The following is a 16412-nucleotide window of genomic DNA, read 5'->3' on the forward strand; positions in this document are numbered from 1 at the left end:
AGGGGCAGGCCTGCCGGGCCTGGGCGCACACCAAGGGGCGCCTCCTGGGGCCCAGCTTGGGGACAAGGCTGGAATTCCGGAAATTCCAGATGCTTTGGGGGGTCTCGGAGCGCCCAGGCCGGGAGAGCCGGCTCCGCTCCACCGCCAGAGGGCGCCCTGGCCCGGCGGGCTTCGGACGGAGCGGCGGGCTCAGCCCGAGCGCAACCCCGGGAGCAGAGGGGAGGCGGAGAGGCCGGCGGGGAGGGGCGCGGGGCGGGGGCGGGGGCAGGAGCCCGGGGCGGGGCGGGGGCCGGCGGCCGCCCCTCCCACCTCCTTTCTTTCTCTCCTTTTTTTCTGTCTTTCTTTCTTCTATTCTTCCTTTCTTTCCTTCTTTCTCTCTTTCTGCCTCTCGCCCCGTCTCGGTCCCTGGTGTCCCGGTCTTGTCCTCGCCTCCGCGGCGGCCGGGGGGCGGTCCCTGCAGCCTTTGTTGAGCGCGGGCCGAGCCCGACCGGACCGGGAGCTGCACGCGCGCGGCCGGGCTCGTCCCGAGCGGGACCCGGCACCGGGCAGGAGCGAGCGCACGGGCCGAGCGCGGTGTGGCCGGCATGCCCCGCCCGGGCCCCCGCCGCCCCGGCCGCCCCGCGCCGCTGCGCCCCCTCCTCCTGCTGCTGTGCGCGCTGGCGCCCGGCGCCCCCGGACCCTCACCACCAGGTGGGTGTGCGCCCCCACCCCCCGCCTCTCCTCCGCCCTTCTCTCCTCCGCAGCCCCCGCGTGCGAGGGACCGGGGTGGGGTCGGGGGCCCTCCAGACTCCGACCCCGCCATCGGCCCCTGCCTGTGGCCGGGAAGAAGCCCCCCTGCTCTTCGGGCTCCAGGGTCCCCACCTCGGGCGCAGCCGCGCGCGCCCCTCCCGGGGGGTCTCGCGTCCCAGGGGCTGCACGGAGCGCGGTGTGCGCTCGAAGGGGTCGGTCTCTCACCCCCCTCCGCGCTCCTGCGTGGAAAGCGGGCTGCGGGACGCCGCGGTCGCCGCGGGCCCCCCGACGCGGCACTGCCAGCCGGCTCCGCGCGGGGTCGCTCCTCGCGCCTCCCGCGCTTCCTGCCTCCCCTCGGCCCGAGCGCGAGCGCCCCCGGCCGGCCTCGGGGCTCCCGGCTCCTCCGGAGCAGCCGGCCTGCGGGGAACCGAGGAGTCAGGGACGTGGGGGCTCCCCGGCTGCGCGCTCGGGGACCTCCCGCTCTGATGCGGCCGGAGGGACAGTAGGGGGAGCCCTGCTGGAGTCAGTCGGGGAGGCTCTGTAAGGGGGGGCTGGGAAGGTGGGCAGGGGTGGGGGCTGGGTGAGGCCTTCGCCCCGTGGGTAGGGAGACTTGCTCCCAAGGAGTGGATTGTGGTTTGGGGAGCAGCGGATGAGAGCAGCGCCTAGGGAATTTCCTGAGCAGCAGTGTGTTGGGCGTGCAGAAGGAACAAACTTTTAATGGGCACTTACTATGCGCCAGCCCGCCTGGTTCTGATTTTTCATCATCTGGACAACTACCCGGCCAAGCAGGTGGTGGTGGGAAGTTCTTGACGCATGAGGGGACAGGCTCAAGGAGAGTGACCTGCTAGGTCACCCCTGGGCTGCCCAGAGCTGGGTGAGAATGAGCCAGGTGTGGGGATGCAGGAAGAGCAGCAGCTTGGCGTCCCCCCTCCCCACAGGTCTGCCCCTGAACCTGAACTTGGGTCCAGGTCCCCTGGCAGCTGTGTGAAGAATGGGGGAGGGTCCCTTGTGCTTGGCCCCCTCTCCACTTCCACTGCAGGCCGGACCCATGTATGAGTGTGGCCACCCTCCTGCCCTCCAGTCCGCCCATTTGTCAAATGGGAATAATGGCATCTACCTCCTAGGGCTCTTGTGAGGATTAAGTGACCTGCTGAATGACCTCCCTGTAGTGGCTGTTATTTTTATTAACCTGCCAGGCCAACCCAGTGAGATTAGGGAGTCCTTGGTGAGTCCTGCCACAGGGATCTGCCATTTGAGGGTGGAGGCAGAGCAGTCACCCTCCCCACATCTCATCTGCCCCCCTCCCCAGAGTAGGGTAGAAGTATCTGGAACCCCTATAGATATGTAGCAGGGGGTCCTCCACATTCTGCGCATGCTTGCTCAGTTTCCCTTGAGGCGCTGAGCTCTCTGCCATTTTCTTTGGAGTTGCCCTGGGAGACCTGCCCCAGGGGCTCTGCCCACTGAATGCTACCTTTTTTGGGGCGAAAGAGCACATCTTGGGCTCACTTTTAGGAAAATGTGACAAACCAAGGGACTTGGGGTTGCTGGGACTGGGGTCCAGCAATGTCTCCCCTAAAACGTTGAATTGCACATATGAGCCCTGTGTGTGTCTCACACACATCCACACACATCCAGACATCCACCCTGGTTATTTTTTCTCTTTGGCACAAGCTGCGGGTCCTTTTGTTACTGGAAAGGGAACCTGGCCCTTGGTGGGTCTGCCTAGGGCCAGCCGGTAGTGTGTGGGTTCTTGGGTTCTTGACTTCACGCATAAAAAATTTCACGAGTCCAGGTGACTATGAGGGAACGTTAATTAAAGCCGGGGACAGTAAAACAAGAGAGGCCTTAGCATAGAAGAAGCACCAGGAGAGCCTAGGCTGGGCTGCCTGGGAAGTCAGAGAAAAGGGGGCCTTGGGAACAGGTTCAGGGACTAGCCAGGGATGAGCTGCCGCTGCCCATTGCTCCCCTGGTTGCAAGTCTCATGGGGTCCCTTAGAATTTAGGAGATGCATGCCATGGGGGGAGAAGTGGGGGGAGAAAAGGGGAAAGGGAATGGCTGCTCCCCAGACGGAGAGCTCAGGCTGGGTCCTTTGTCTTGAGGCTTTATCTCTCCCTCACATCTCTTTCTCATGGGCGGGAGTCTTAGGAGAGGTCTCAGGGGAGGGTTTCCGCAGAATTCTAGGTGTGTGCGCTCCTTCAGGGTCGTGGCCTTCGCTGATTGGTCGGTGACAGGGCAGAGGGTCATTAGCCATTGCAACTGGTCCTGATGTTGCCCACCTGGTTTTGCTGCTTTTCTGGGCCTGGAATTGAAATACACCTGAGGCCTAAATGTTATCTCTAGGGACGTGACCTTCTGTATCTGCTATAAAATGCTAAGTAGTTTGTTCAGCTATCTGTCTCAGTTTCCCTCTTCCACTTGTCCTGTCCTGTCTCAGTTTGAAGGGCTGGATCCTAAGTCAGGTTCTTGATAAGGGAGTTCAGGGTACACACCATGTTGGTATTTCGTCTGGTAGAAGCTCCAAAGAGCCAGTTCTGTCACCTGAGGGTGATCGTCAAAATATTTAACACCCACCAATCAGAGCAGATGGGGCCATGAACCACTGGCATCAGCTCTGCCAGTTCCATAGATGCACCGCGTCCCATCCTAGATTGCAACCTGCAGTACTCCTTGCTGGCACTGGGAAGTGCTGGTTTCAGTCACCAAGGTCCCCACCAGGGATCATAGGAGGCACTGGGTGGTTTACTTTTAAACTCACTCTACCCCCACCCCCTTTAAAAATATTTTAATGGCAAAACAATACAGGTTGATTATATTTTTTAAATCAATGCAGAACAAAACAAGAAAATAAAAATTATTGCCGTAAAAGTGGTAACATTTGCTCTAGCCGGTTTGGCTCAGTGGTTAGAGTGTCAGCTCTTGGACTGAAGTGTCTTGGGTTCAATTCTGGTCAAGGGCACATCCCCCAGTTGCAGGCTTGATCCCCAGCCCCAGGCTGGGGCATGTGTGGGAGGCAACCAACCAATGTGTCTCTTTCACATTGATGTCTCCCCCCCCCCCACTCTCTCCTTGTGAGCCATGGGTTGATGCTCTAACCACTGAACCACACCAGCCAGGGCCAGGCCATATGCTATTAAGTGGCTGAGCTGGGACCATACCCGGGTCTTCTCTGCTCAAAGCCCACACCTTTGAAAACGTGTTATCACTCCATTGCCTCTCATTTCAGAGAAGGTGCATCTGGGCCAGGCTCACCTTCCTGCTGTTTACCCCCTTTTCCTCCTTCCCTGGGGGGTCTTCCACCAAGATACCCCGCTCTCCTTCACGGTTAAATGTGTAGCTTATGTCTGGAGACATCATCTCACAGGTGCCCCCTGTCACAAGGTTTTCCTTCAGCCCATCTGCCCCTCACTTGCATCTACTTAGCACTGTGCCAGGCGTGAGAATCATGGGGGCCCCGCGCCCATTTCTCTGTTTTGAGGGCAAGGACAGTGTCTATACATTTTCCTGGACTTTGGTGCACCTCACAGTCCCTCGCAACATCAGATGCCATGGACCAGGCAGATAACCTAAATGGACAAAAACAAGGCTGGTGGGGAGACATTCTTCTTGAAACATGGGGCTTCTTGGTCCACCTTGTTTCCCCATTTTTTGTTAGGGGCTCAGTTCTTTCCTAAATGGAATGCAAGTGTAAAGCCAGAGAGCAACCTCTACTTAGCTGTGGTGTTGGGACATCATAGGGACTGGTGAAGACTGAGGCAAGTGGGGGGAGCATGAGACCTCTACAGGGCTGCTTCTGACAAGTGGCCATTTAGGCCAGACATAGATAGATGATAAGAATTTTCAAGGAAAGCTGACAATTGAGATTTTTTTTTTTGGTACAAGATCATGTGATTTTTAAATATTGATGACTGATGAAATATTTTTCAATATTTATGTCCGCCAAAATAAACACCCTCCCCCCCCAAATCAAACTGACAGACAAAAAACAAGTCCCCAGGCTGTGGTTGTGGGGTTGCAATCCCAAATGCCCTTATTAGGATGTTAGTATAAGAAGCCTCCTTAAATTATCCAGCCCAGTGGCTTCTAAATGCCATCCCTGACGTGGTTACATCAGGATCCCCTGAAGGTTTATGCCCTGGCCGGGTGGCTCAGTCAAAGCATCTTCCCGTCCACCAAACGGTTGCAGGTTTGATTCCAAGTCAGGGCACATGCCTAGGTTTTGGGTTCATCCCCAGTTAGGGCCTGTCTCTCACATCATGTTCCTATGTCTCTCTTCCTTCCTCTCTCTGAACATATCCTCGGGTGAGGGTTTGGAAAAAAAAGAATCCCCCAAAGGTTTAGAAAAACACTGGAAATGCTGATTCTGTGGCCCCAGGGCCTTGGACCTGCAGGATCAGCCCTCTGGGCTAGTGCTGACACCTTTCCGAGCCCTCCAGGTGCTGCCGAAGTTTATCCAGATGTGGAATTTCCCAACTTCCCTGAGGCTTTATGTCAAAACACCGACTTCCTGGTCGAGTTTCCTGGAGGTGCTGATTCAGTGCCTCGGGGGGCAGGGAACGGGAATTTGTTTTTAAGGAATTCTTATCTAAGAAATCTGGAAAACCCTTGCCCTGCGCCCTCCTGAAAATCAGAGATGGAGAGAGATTTGCTCAGGGCCACACAGCAAGTCACCCCAGCCTGCTGACCTCTTGTGTTCTCTTGGAGGAATGTACCTGAAGGCAGGCCTTGGGCGGTGGTGGGTAATGGGCCAAGGGGGGCCCAGGTTCGAAATGCGGGGGTGGTGGTGGTGTTCTCAGCAGGGGGCACCCCACTGGTGTGTCCAGGGTGCTCCCCAGGAGGTCTGGCAGGAGGCTGGCTGGAGGTGGGCCTGGCCAGATGGAGCTTCAGGCTGGGCTGGGAGTGAGATGAGGGCGCGGGGGGTGGAGGGGGAGGGGAGGGGAGGGTTGGGGGGGTTTGGGGGGGTTCTGAGCAGAGGAAGGCCAGGAGCCGATGGGTTTGAGGGGCGCAGAGCCCAGCTGGGCTGTAGTGGAAGCAGGGAGGCCTGTGAAGAGGTTATTGCGATAGAGGGACCTGCAGATGCAGGAACAGAGGCATGTGAATCCCCGCCCTCGGGTCCCGGCGACAGGACGGTTTTCTCCCCGCAGGGGCCGGCGCCGAGGGCCGGGAGGCGCTGGACATCGTGCACCCGGTGCGCGTGGACGCGGGGGGCGCCTTCCTGTCCTACGAGCTGTGGCCGCGCGCGCTCCGCAAGCGCTCGGTGGGCGCGCCGCGGGCCGTCCACGCCTTCTACGAGCTGCGGTTCCGCGGGCGCGCGCTGCGCTTCCACCTGGAGGCCAACCCGCACCTGCTGGCGCCCGGCTTCGTGAGCGAGACCCGGCGGCGCGGCGGCCTGGGGAGCGCGCACGTCCACGCGGGCGCGCCTGCCTGCCACCTGCTGGGCGAGGTGCGGAGCCCCGAGCTCGAGGGGGGCGCGGCAGCCTTCAGCGTCTGCGACGGCCTGGTGAGTGCTCCCTGGGCGCTGTGGCCAACTCCCTTCCCCGCCCTGGGGCCTCAGTGGCCACGCCTGTAAAATGGGAGTGAGAACACAGGTTCCCAAACTTCAGTTGGAGCTAGGGTCACCGGCGGGCCATGTTAAAACAGAGTGTCCCATTGGTTAGGTCGGGGTGGGGCCCCAGACTTGCATTTGTGACAGTGTCCCAAGTGATGTTGGAGATGTAGGTCCACAGACTCGCTTTGAAAGCCAGTTTGTGGTCTGTGCAGACTAAGCAGCTCAGAAAGCAGCCGAGCCCCTCTTCCTTTGGGGTGTGAGTTTCCCTTCTCTGGCAGCCCTGGGACCAGGGAGTAGGATGTCCTGCTGGCGGTGAGCGTCTGTCTCCAGAGGAGGCCAGGGCCCTGGCTGCTGGGTCAGCATGGCCGTCTGGGTCTCCATCGAAGACACCTGTCGTCTTAGATTTGGACGCACACCCGTTACTCCCACCTAATGGGGTGAGGGGTGGGGTGAGTGCGTGGAGCAGCTTCAACCCCAGGGCCTTTGGCTGTGCGAAATGGCAGGGAAGGGCCTTCCAGGCAGAGGGCACAGTGTGAACAAAGGCCCAGTGCGTCCAGGGTCAGCTGGGGTGGTGGGACAGGGGATGAGCAGCCAGGGTTGGTGCTCCCCGTGTGACATGGAGCTCCTTTCCAGAAAGGTATGTTCCAGCTCTCCAACGAGAACTACTTCATAGAGCCCCTGGAAGGTGTCCAGGCCCAGCCCGGCCGCGCCCAGCCCCATGTGGTATATAAGCGTCAAGCCAGCGACAGGCGGGCGGAGCAGGGCAACTCCACGACTCCAGGCACCTGCGGGGTGCAAGGTATGGTTCTCTGCCTCCAGCTGCAGGGCAGGGGCTGGGCACAGGGCACGGAGGTCCTTTGTAGGAGCCTCCCTCACCATCCCTATGCCTAGCTCCCCTTGGACCAAAGGGGCAGGGACGGACCAACAGACACATAACAGCCTGTGCCCTGCAAGTGTGCCCTGGCCTGAGGCCTCTGTCACGCGTGCCCCAGTTCATCCCTTGGATCGACCCCTTTCTCAGCCACTTCACTTGCCTCCCCCACCTCAGGGCTCAGTCTCCCTGTGCCCTCCCCACTCACAGCCTGTGATGCCTCCAGCTCTGCCAACCGTATTTTTTGAGCCTCTAGGCAAGGCTGAGCCATAGGCACCCCCGCAGGGCAGCTAGCCAGGTGCCTCCCTCCCCTCCCCACTCGGGTCCCACCCCAGAATAACTGACCTCGGTATTGGGGACCTAGTGCATCCGCCAGTGCAGTACGGAGGGAGCCGTCCATCAATGGCTCCTGGGGCTTGGCGACTGCTTGCTGGCACTCCAGCCTCCTAAATTGCCATAGCTGAGGGACTCTGCTGGAACAGATAAACGCTTTTTGGCCTCAGTTTCCCCTGCTGCATACATGTGATTCCTCCCTGATTCTCAGCCTGGGGCAGAGGGGCAGGCCTCCAGGGGTGTCAGGCCTAGGTCTGCATGTGCTGGGAGGCACTAATGCCTCGTGGGGGAGCCACATGGGGGAGATGGGCCAAGAGGTCCCCTCACGTGGGCACAGTGCTTTACTGTGTCCTGTCCACCATGTCATTGACCCCCTGAGACCACCCTCTGAAGCTGATTGGAGTATTCCTATATATAGTCGGGGATCTCCTGGGTCACAGACCGGAAGTGACACAGTCAGGGTCACATCGCACAGGCCAGAGGCAGAGCCAGCGTGCCCCGGGCCTATCTAACAGCTCACCCTACTCTGTCCTGGCCCCACAGCATCCCTGGAGCAGGAGTTCCAGCGGCGGGACCTTTGGGACCAGCAGCGGCGTGTCCATCGGCGCTCAGTCACCACAGAGAAGTGGGTGGAGACCCTGGTGGTAGCTGATTCCACCATGGTGAAGCACCACGGCCAGCAGCACATCGAGCGCTACGTGCTGACCATCATGAACATGGTGAGGCTGCCAGGGGGTGGCTGTGGTGAGGGCTGCCAGGGGGTGGCACTGGCAAACTGCACAAATGGGCAGGAAGGCTGGCAGGCTGGCCCCAAGGCCCAGGCCCCAAGCAGGAGGAAAAGTCTCTAAGCTCTTGAGTCCAGGAAGTCCCTTGGAGGGAGCTGGGCACGGGTGGGGCCTTGGGGGCTGCTGTGAGGACACCACTGGGTGTCACCCAGCTCATTGGCTCTGCTGGTGTTTGGGGGTCAGCCTCTACCTGCTTCCAGGACCCGAGCTGAGGGTGTCATTTATCCAGTGGAAACACCCATACTGGCCTTAAGCCATTAGCAGACACCCCCTGGTCAAGTTTGTCAACCAGGCATGACTGTGTCTCCTGCCAGTTATCTCCCAACACGTGTTTTGCTCCCATACTTCTTGGGAGACAGTATGGGGGTGCTCAGCCCCAACTCAGGGTGTAGGGTGGGCCAGTTGTCTGGCAGGTCTTAGCAGACCCTTTGCTGGGGCTGCTGCCAAGGTCACCTATTTGTACTGTAGGAAAGACTTGTTCTTTTCACCTCACTTTCTCTGGGGTACTTTTCTCATTTCCCACTGTTGCTTTAAAATGAGAGCATGCCTGGTAACCCTTAGCAAGCACCCGAGATCATTCATTCATTCAACAAATATTTCTTGAGTCCCCACCATCCGACTTTGGGGGTGGCCTTCTCTCCAGGGCAGAGTGGGGAGCCCCTTGCATAAGTTGGGGAGGCATGTGGGCAGCCTGCATGCACTGCGGAGCTCCCCTGTGTGTGAACGTGGGTGCGGGTCAGGGGTGGACAACGGCTGCCCATATCCTAGGTCTGGGGTGACAGCCTGACCTCCTCTCTTGGGCAGGTGGCCAGCATCTACCTTGACCCCAACATCGGGAACCCCGTCTACATCACTGTCGTGCGCCTGATCCTGCTGGAAGAGGAGGAGGTGAGAGGCCGCGTGACCACACTGCCTGGGTGTGGAAGACACAGTGAGGGCCTCCGTGGCCCAGGCAGTGTCACCTGTCACCCCCAGTCCCTGCTGTTGGGTCATCTCTCAGGTCCCCCCAGGAGATGCCTGCAGGAGGAAGGGGGTGGTCAGGCTGGCTGCTGTCCTCTCGCTGCCCCCTCTGGGCATCTGCGTCCTAATTCTATGAGGAGACTGGGCCTGAGCCTTTGGAGCTCAGGGGACCGGCATGAGTGGTCACACGCTCTGCTCGCAGGAGGAGATGAATGTCACACACCACGCGGACAGGACCCTGAGCACCTTCTGCAAGTGGCAGGAGAAACTCAACATGAACTGGGACTCCCACCCACTGCACCACGACACCGCTGTATTGCTCACCAGGTGCCACCAGCTGGGGGGAAGGGGCCAACCCTCAGGGAGCCCAGCCCGGCTCTCAGGACCCACATTCTGCGGGGGGTCCATGTCAGCACTCAGATTCCTGTTTGGAAACAATGGTGGATTGTCATGCAGTTGTCGGAAATAGTACAGACAGCCCGGCCGGGCGTGGCTCAGCGGTTGAGCGTTGACCTAGGATCCAGGCGATCGGGGTTCGATTCCCGGTCAGGGCATATGCTCATGTTGTGGGCTCGATCAATGACTCTCTCATCATTGATGTTTCTATCTACCTCTCTCCTTCTCCTTCCCTCTCTCTGAAATCAATAAAGATATATTTAAAAAAAAAAAAAAGAAAAGAAATAGGACAGACACTACCCTCACCCTGGGGAATATCTGGCATCACCCTAGTGCCATCACCCAACCAGCAAGGGGCACAGATCCAGGCACGGCCCCACTCAGACTTCACTTTGTCACAGGCACTTGTGTGTGTGTGTGTGTGTTTAGTTCTGTGCAGTTTTTATTTTTTATATGTTTTTATTGATTTCAGAAAGAGGAAGGAAGAGGGAGAGATAGAAACATCAATGATGAGAGTCATAGGTCAGCTGCCTCCTGCATGCTCCCTACTTGGGATCAAGCCCACAACCCGGGCCTGTGCCCTGACCAGGAATCGAACCATGACCTCCTGGTTCATGGGTCAATGCTCAACTGCTGAGCCACACCGGCTGGGCTAGTTCCGTGCAGTTTTATCGTGTTCAGCTGCCAGTCTGTTCAGAGGCAGTGTTTTTGAATTCTGCGTGGAGTTCTTTCCCCTCATTTGGGCTCCGGCAGATCTGAGCAGGGTCCACTCCCTGGGCCCAGTAGTGTCCGGTGGGGCCTTTGTGAGTGAGGGCACCTCTGTCCCCTTGGCTGCTGCATGGGCCCGATGTCTCGGGAGCAACGGGCAGGCCTCCTTGCTCCCTCCCTGGGATCCCTGGCTCAGGTGGGCCTGGCACGGGGCCAGGCGAGCCTGAGGGCCATGTCTCTCTGTCTGTGCAGGACGGACCTGTGTGTGGCCATGAATCAGCCCTGTGAGACCCTGGGCCTGTCCCACGTAGGGGGCATGTGCCAGCCCCAGCGCAGCTGCAGCGTCAGTGAGGACACGGGCCTGCCCCTGGCCTTCACCGTGGCCCACGAGATTGGGCACAGGTACCTCACAGCCCCCACTGCCACCTTCCAAACTAGGGGCACCGGGCAGCCAGGCCCACAGGCCTCAAAATCCCAGGGAAGGGTGCCCCTGGCCATACACTGTCCCTGCATGTCCCATCCACAACCAGACTGCTTCCCTGTTAAACAAGAGAGAGGCCCTTGGGGGATCTTGGGCTGGCCTGGAGCAGGTATTGTTTGATGGGCTGGGACAGGCCAGACGGGTTGGGACAGGCCAGACGTCCCCAGCGGGCATTCGTCTCAGTGCTTGCATTTTTGACTCTTGGTCTCTACTAACTGCTCTGTGGCCCTAGGCAAGTGTCCTGCCCCCCTGAGCCTCTTTGTGCTCCCTGGGTGATTGGAGTTAGTGATATCCAAGGCCCCTTCATGGGACATGTCTGCTCGAGGGTCACGGACATGTCTGCTCGAGGGTCACGTCTAACCGTGGCCTGTGCCCTCAGCGCCCTGTGCCGGGGGCTGCTTAGCTGGTGAATGTGGTGGCGTTTTTAGACTGTTCGGAGCCCATGATGGCAGGCGCCCAGATCGTGCTGTTGGGGTCGTTGTGTGGATTCCCCGGGTTCCCTGGCTGACGGCCATCTATGCAGGGCCTTGGAAAGCTGCCTGTGGCTGTAGAAAGAACACACTGCTCCAAATTAGCCATTTCCAGGCTGTGTTACACCGGCTACTTCTTAGCCTCTCTGAGCCCCTCCAGGAGAAACAATGCCCTCCTTGGGTACTTCTGAGAACTAAAAGACAAGCATTTCTGAAAGGGCTCAGTAGGGTGCCTGGCACATAGTAGGTGCCTAGGAAACACAGTTTTTCTCATGTCCTTCCTAAGGATGGTCTCGAGGCTTTTACTGGGATACAGCAGCTCAGACTCCTTTAAGGTGATGCAAAGCCTTGGGACAAGGACCTGGGCCAGGTGGGAGGACCTCTGTCAGACTGTTCTTGGTGGCAGTGAAGCTGCAGGGGCCACGGTGGGCCGCCATCTGTGCCCCCTGGCTTTCCACCGTTGCCAGCCTGGGGGCAGGAGCTGCTTGCTCTAGGTCCCTGGCACCCATTCAGGCTCTGGCTGGTGCAGCTGAAGGAGGCCCTGCTAGATACTAGCCTCATGGCACCCATTTTCCAGAGTAAGGAAACTGAGACTCAGAGAGGAGAAGTAACTTTCCTAAGGCCACACAGCTGTCTGGTGGCCGAGCCAGCCCTGGAACCAGGATCGGGCACCTCCCGGGCCGCAGGGGCGGGGCAGGCTGGCCCCTTCCCCCAGCTCACCCTGCCCCGGGCCTGTGCTCTCCCGCAGTCTTGGCATCCAGCACGACGGAACCGGCAACGACTGTGACACGCAGGGGAGACGGCCTTGCATCATGTCCCCACAGCTGCTGTATGACACCTCCGCGCCCCTCACCTGGTCCCGCTGCAGCCGCGAGTACATCACCAGGTTCCTCGAGTAAGCCCCTTCTTCCCTGGGGCCCTGCCCGCGGCCCCGAGGTCAGGGTCTGAGGACAGTGGCACCGAGGTGCCAGGCAGAGGGACGTGCAGGAGCAACGGCTTCGGACAGGGGCCTCTGTGCCCTCCTATTGCGCTTTCACCTCGGCGCACGAGGTTACACGAATTGTCCCCCCCTGCTCCCTGCTAAGTGTCTGTTTCCTTTGATTTATTACTTAAGATATTTCTTTGCTGTGCCAGGTTTTTCTTAAAATGGCTCGGCTGTATTTCCTGTCCTGGGGTGGCAACTGGCGGGGGGGGGGGGGGGGTCTGTGGACCTACAGGACTCCTCTGAGTCACCGCCAAGGGCCTGGTTGCCATAGGCACGGTCCTTTGGGGCATCTCCAGGTGTCGGCATCGGAGGTCCTTTTCCTGAGTGACTCAGCCCCCAGAGAGGAGATCTCTAGTCTTTTCCTGGGAGGGGGGAAGTGTGGCATCATCTGCACATCCTGGCAGCCACCAGGGAAGGGGCATGGCTGGCGTCTCAGAGTCCCCGTGTAGACATTTGCATGTCCCCTTTCCTCTGCCTCGGGCTTCCAGCTGGTGGTCTTGGGCCAGGTCTCCGGGTCCACGGTCTGCCGGGCGGGACATGGCCATCGCCTGGCCACACAGGGTTGGGGAGGGATCTAGGGTCCAATGGGGTCTTTCCAGACCTTGAGCCAGACGTCCCGGGTGCTGCTTTGGGGTGGCCCCCGCTGCAGGCCCCCGCTCTCAGCTCTGGCCGCACCACCTCCTCAGCGGCTGCTTGGCCACCGGCTTTCCAGAATCTCCCTGGCATCTCTCGCCTGCCATCGTTGCCTCTGTCTTGTGGCCTGTGCCTTGTTGATCCCTTCGCTGTCGTAGTGGGGCTCTGGAAGCTGGTGGAGATAATTTCCTATGTGCTACATTTTTCTTGACGTCCGCTCCCTGTGGGGTTTGGGCAGGTACGTCACCACATCCATGCTGGATGTGAGAGCAAGGCCTCCGGCCTCTGATATCGAGGGGTGGCCGGGGCCAGGGTAGGGCTGGAAGCAGAGGAGAGTCGAGTTGGATGGGTAAGAACCTGGACTCTGGCCCAGGCTTCTGCCCCCCGTGGGCAGACAAGTTATATTCTTCCTTAAGCCTGATAAGGAGGGGCCTGGTGGCTCTTGGATTAATATCAGGAATCAGTGAGCAAGCATTTGACGTGTTGAGGTGCCACATGCTTAGCATTCAAGGCTGGGTCACTGTTATCACAGCTGAAGGTCACAGGTGATAAGGAGCTGAACTAGGGAATGGGCCCCTGGGTTGAAAACCCCCCAGGGGATGTCTCTTCCCCCAGATGGGGCCAGAGAAAGGGCTGGAGAATCAGAACAGATGCCTCGGGGCTAGTCCCCAGCTGCCCCGCCCAGGGTGCTACTCAGCACCCTGGCTCCTACGCGAGGGACTTGGCTCGAGGCCTGGGGGACAGTGGGGGGAGAGGGTGACAGCCTGAGCCACCTGGCCTCCCACGACCTCGAGATAGAGTCAGGTTCGGCCAGTGGAGGGGTGCTTGGGAGGGGGAACCTCCCCTCCCCCAGGTCGGCCTGGCCCACCTCACCATCCGGAGGGCCAGGCAGGTGGGGCTTCACAAAGGCCCAGGACAGATGAAAGGAGAGGGGTGTCTCTCCCCCAGCCTCTGTACCCCCCATCTTTTTGCTGGGGATGGGATGGGAGACAGAAGACACCCCCCCCCCGATAAGGTGGGGACAAAATGAGCGAGATTCACGGGAGGTGCCAAGTGGGGTCAGGCAGTGCCCCTGGTCTTGGGGAGGCTCAGAGGTGCTGGGACCACCTGGCTGTCCCCGCTGGCACTGGACTGTCCTTGGCCATGCAGACCCAGGCGTGAGTGACACCCGCTCTGATCTCAGAGTCACATTCCTGCTGTAGCAATAAACCCCAAACATGCCCTGTGCTCAGAGAACAGCTGTAAAGGACACAGATGGGGCACCTGTCCTCCGGCCCACCCCACCTGGGGGACAGGCATGCAACAGTTCGGGAGGTCAGTGCTGTGGCAGATGGCCCTTTGGGTGTGTAGGAATCTGGAGGGGGCACTGGTCCCTCCTGGGGTCGGGGATGTCATCTCAGGAGCCTCAAAATTGCCCTCTAAGGACTCACGGGGCATCCGGAGGAAGGGGGCACTCTGGGTGCGGTGCGAGGTGTGGTCAAGGGTGGGGGCGGGGAGGAGACGCCCCCTCCCCCGTGCCCTCAAAGCAGGGGTTCCTGCAGGACAGCGGCTGTCCCCAGCGCGTGTCCTGTCCTTCACTGCACCCCACGCCCCCACCGACTGTGGCTCTGTGACCAGGCACCGGGGGTGGCGAGGGGAGGCCTCTCAGGTGGCGGGCAGGGGCTTTGGACTGGAGCCAAGCACTGTCTGCTGTGTCTCCACGTGGGGCCACCAGCCCTGCTAGGCTGATGGGCTTGGGGCTCCGGGTGTGTCTGCTGCGTGAGGAGCCAGCCTGGCAGTGAGCCGACCAGAGGAAGGAAGGGCCGTCTGTGGCCGCCTGTGTGACTGTCCCCAAGTAGATGCTGCTATTTATATCTCTGTAGTGTGAGGTCACACCAGCAGCCTCGACCTCTTGCAGATGAGGACATGAAGGCCCAGAGAGGGTGAGGGATGACCCAAGGCCACACAGTATCCATAGCCAGGTCGAGAGCAGAACTTGCGCCTCTGACTCTTCAGTTCACACCTGGGCCTGGATGTGGCCCTGATTCTAGCGGTGGGTCCCGTGAGGGGCTCCTTGGGGCCCCCTCCTTCTCACCCTCCTACAGGATGGACCTGACATGTTTTTATTGCTCTGGCGGCCCTGAGGCAGGTCAGCGCTGGGACCCAGCCAGAAAACAGGCTGCATGTGGCCTGGGAGCTGCCGGTGTGGGGGCTGAGGGAGCACCCAGCCCACATCTTGATGGAAAGGAAGAGACCCCAGGCCGGGGTGACCCGCCCACCCCCTGGCTGACATTCTGCCCCAGGGTGCAGGCCCAGAGAGCCCCCAGAACCCTCTTTCTCCCCACCAGGCCATGGTTCTGAACTTATATTTTGGGTGAAGTGTTGGAGGCCAGGCTCGTGGTGGGATGGGAGGAGCCCTGCACTGGGGACAGCCCCACGAGTGGACACGCAGGGGTGCCAGCAGCCTGGGCCTGGCATCATATCCTGATCATTACTGCCCTCCCACATCACCACTGCCCTGAGCCCTGTGTCACCCGTGTCGGCAGAGGCAGGGCTGCCCCTGGCTCTCCCAGGGCTAGGTCCTCGCACAGATGACTGGGTCTCAGCCCCAGTGGGGCCGTCAGAGGTCTCCGGGGGTATCGGCTGTGACGTGATGCTCTCCAGGTCCCTGTGGGCCATCAAGGCCCCAGGCTGAGGGGTGGAGGCCGCAGGAACTCGGGGCAGGGCCGCATGAGGCCTTAGCTGCACAGAGTTTTCTGGGGAAGGGCCTTTGGGCTGGATCTGGAGGAGAGAAGCCTCCCGTAGAGGAGTGAGAAGAGCATTGTTGGGGAACAGCTGGGCAGAGCCTGGCACTGGGGTGCGGGCGTGAGTCGTTTGGCCCAGAGATGAGGTGGGTTAGGCCTGCAGGGCCTGGGTGCTGGGCTGGGGTCCCAGGACAGGTTGGGGTGGTGGGATCCTGCAAGCTTGGGGTTCTTTCCCTTTCCAGTCTACCCTGCCCTCCGGCCCCGCCGAGGCCTCCCCTGGATGGGTCTCTCAGGCTGTTTCCCTCACCCCACCCCACTGTCCCATCTCTGCAGCCAAGGGTGGGCCACGTGCCTGGATGACCCTCCCAGCAAGGACATCATCAACAACCTCCCCTCCGTGCTGCCCGGTGTCCTCTATGATGCGGACCACCAGTGTCGCCTCCAGTATGGGCCTGGCTCTGTGTCCTGCAGGGATTTGGACGTAAGTGTAAGTGTGGGGTCAGGGGTAGGACTCCTCAGCCTGTGGACGCCTGCCCTGGGCCTGCATGTGACACTCGCCGGGAGAGACCTCAGGTTAGGTGGCCACAGGCCCAGGGCTGAATTCTGGGTGGACTGTCACCAACTGTGGGACTGTGGGCAAAGCCCCCCCCCCCCCCCCGAATGGATCCTAAGAGGTTAAACAAAACCTATGCTTCTGGGTCCTGGGGAAGGTTGCCTGACGTGATGGCCACGGGCATGTTACCCAGACCCCGTGGCTTCTGGCCTGGGCTGGAGTCTGCTCCTATCAGCAAAG

General features: G+C 60.0%; 1 protein-coding gene across 3 annotated transcripts in view; it reads left to right on the forward strand.

The window, feature by feature from the left end:
* The first annotated feature begins 584 nt into the window (after window positions 1-584).
* The window catches only part of ADAMTS7 (ADAM metallopeptidase with thrombospondin type 1 motif 7), a 28279-nt gene continuing 12451 nt past the window's right edge, over window positions 585-16412 (forward strand). For 2 of the 3 annotated variants that reach the window (XM_087829231.1, XM_087829232.1), the window contains exons 1-9: window positions 585-690; window positions 5871-6226; window positions 6908-7073; window positions 8022-8197; window positions 9068-9151; window positions 9426-9550; window positions 10580-10729; window positions 12027-12173; window positions 15953-16100. In XM_087829231.1, the coding sequence (XP_087685357.1) occupies window positions 585-690; window positions 5871-6226; window positions 6908-7073; window positions 8022-8197; window positions 9068-9151; window positions 9426-9550; window positions 10580-10729; window positions 12027-12173; window positions 15953-16100 (1458 nt within the window). Of the gene's footprint in view, window positions 691-5870; window positions 6227-6335; window positions 6822-6907; window positions 7074-8021; window positions 8198-9067; window positions 9152-9425; window positions 9551-10579; window positions 10730-12026; window positions 12174-15952; window positions 16107-16412 lie in introns of those variants that run through there. The other variant, XM_087829233.1, reaches the window with a different exon arrangement.

This window comes from Miniopterus natalensis, chromosome 22 (assembly GCF_054644295.1).
Source record: "Miniopterus natalensis isolate mMinNat1 chromosome 22, mMinNat1.hap1, whole genome shotgun sequence".
In the NCBI taxonomy this organism is placed as follows: domain Eukaryota; kingdom Metazoa; phylum Chordata; class Mammalia; order Chiroptera; family Miniopteridae; genus Miniopterus; species Miniopterus natalensis.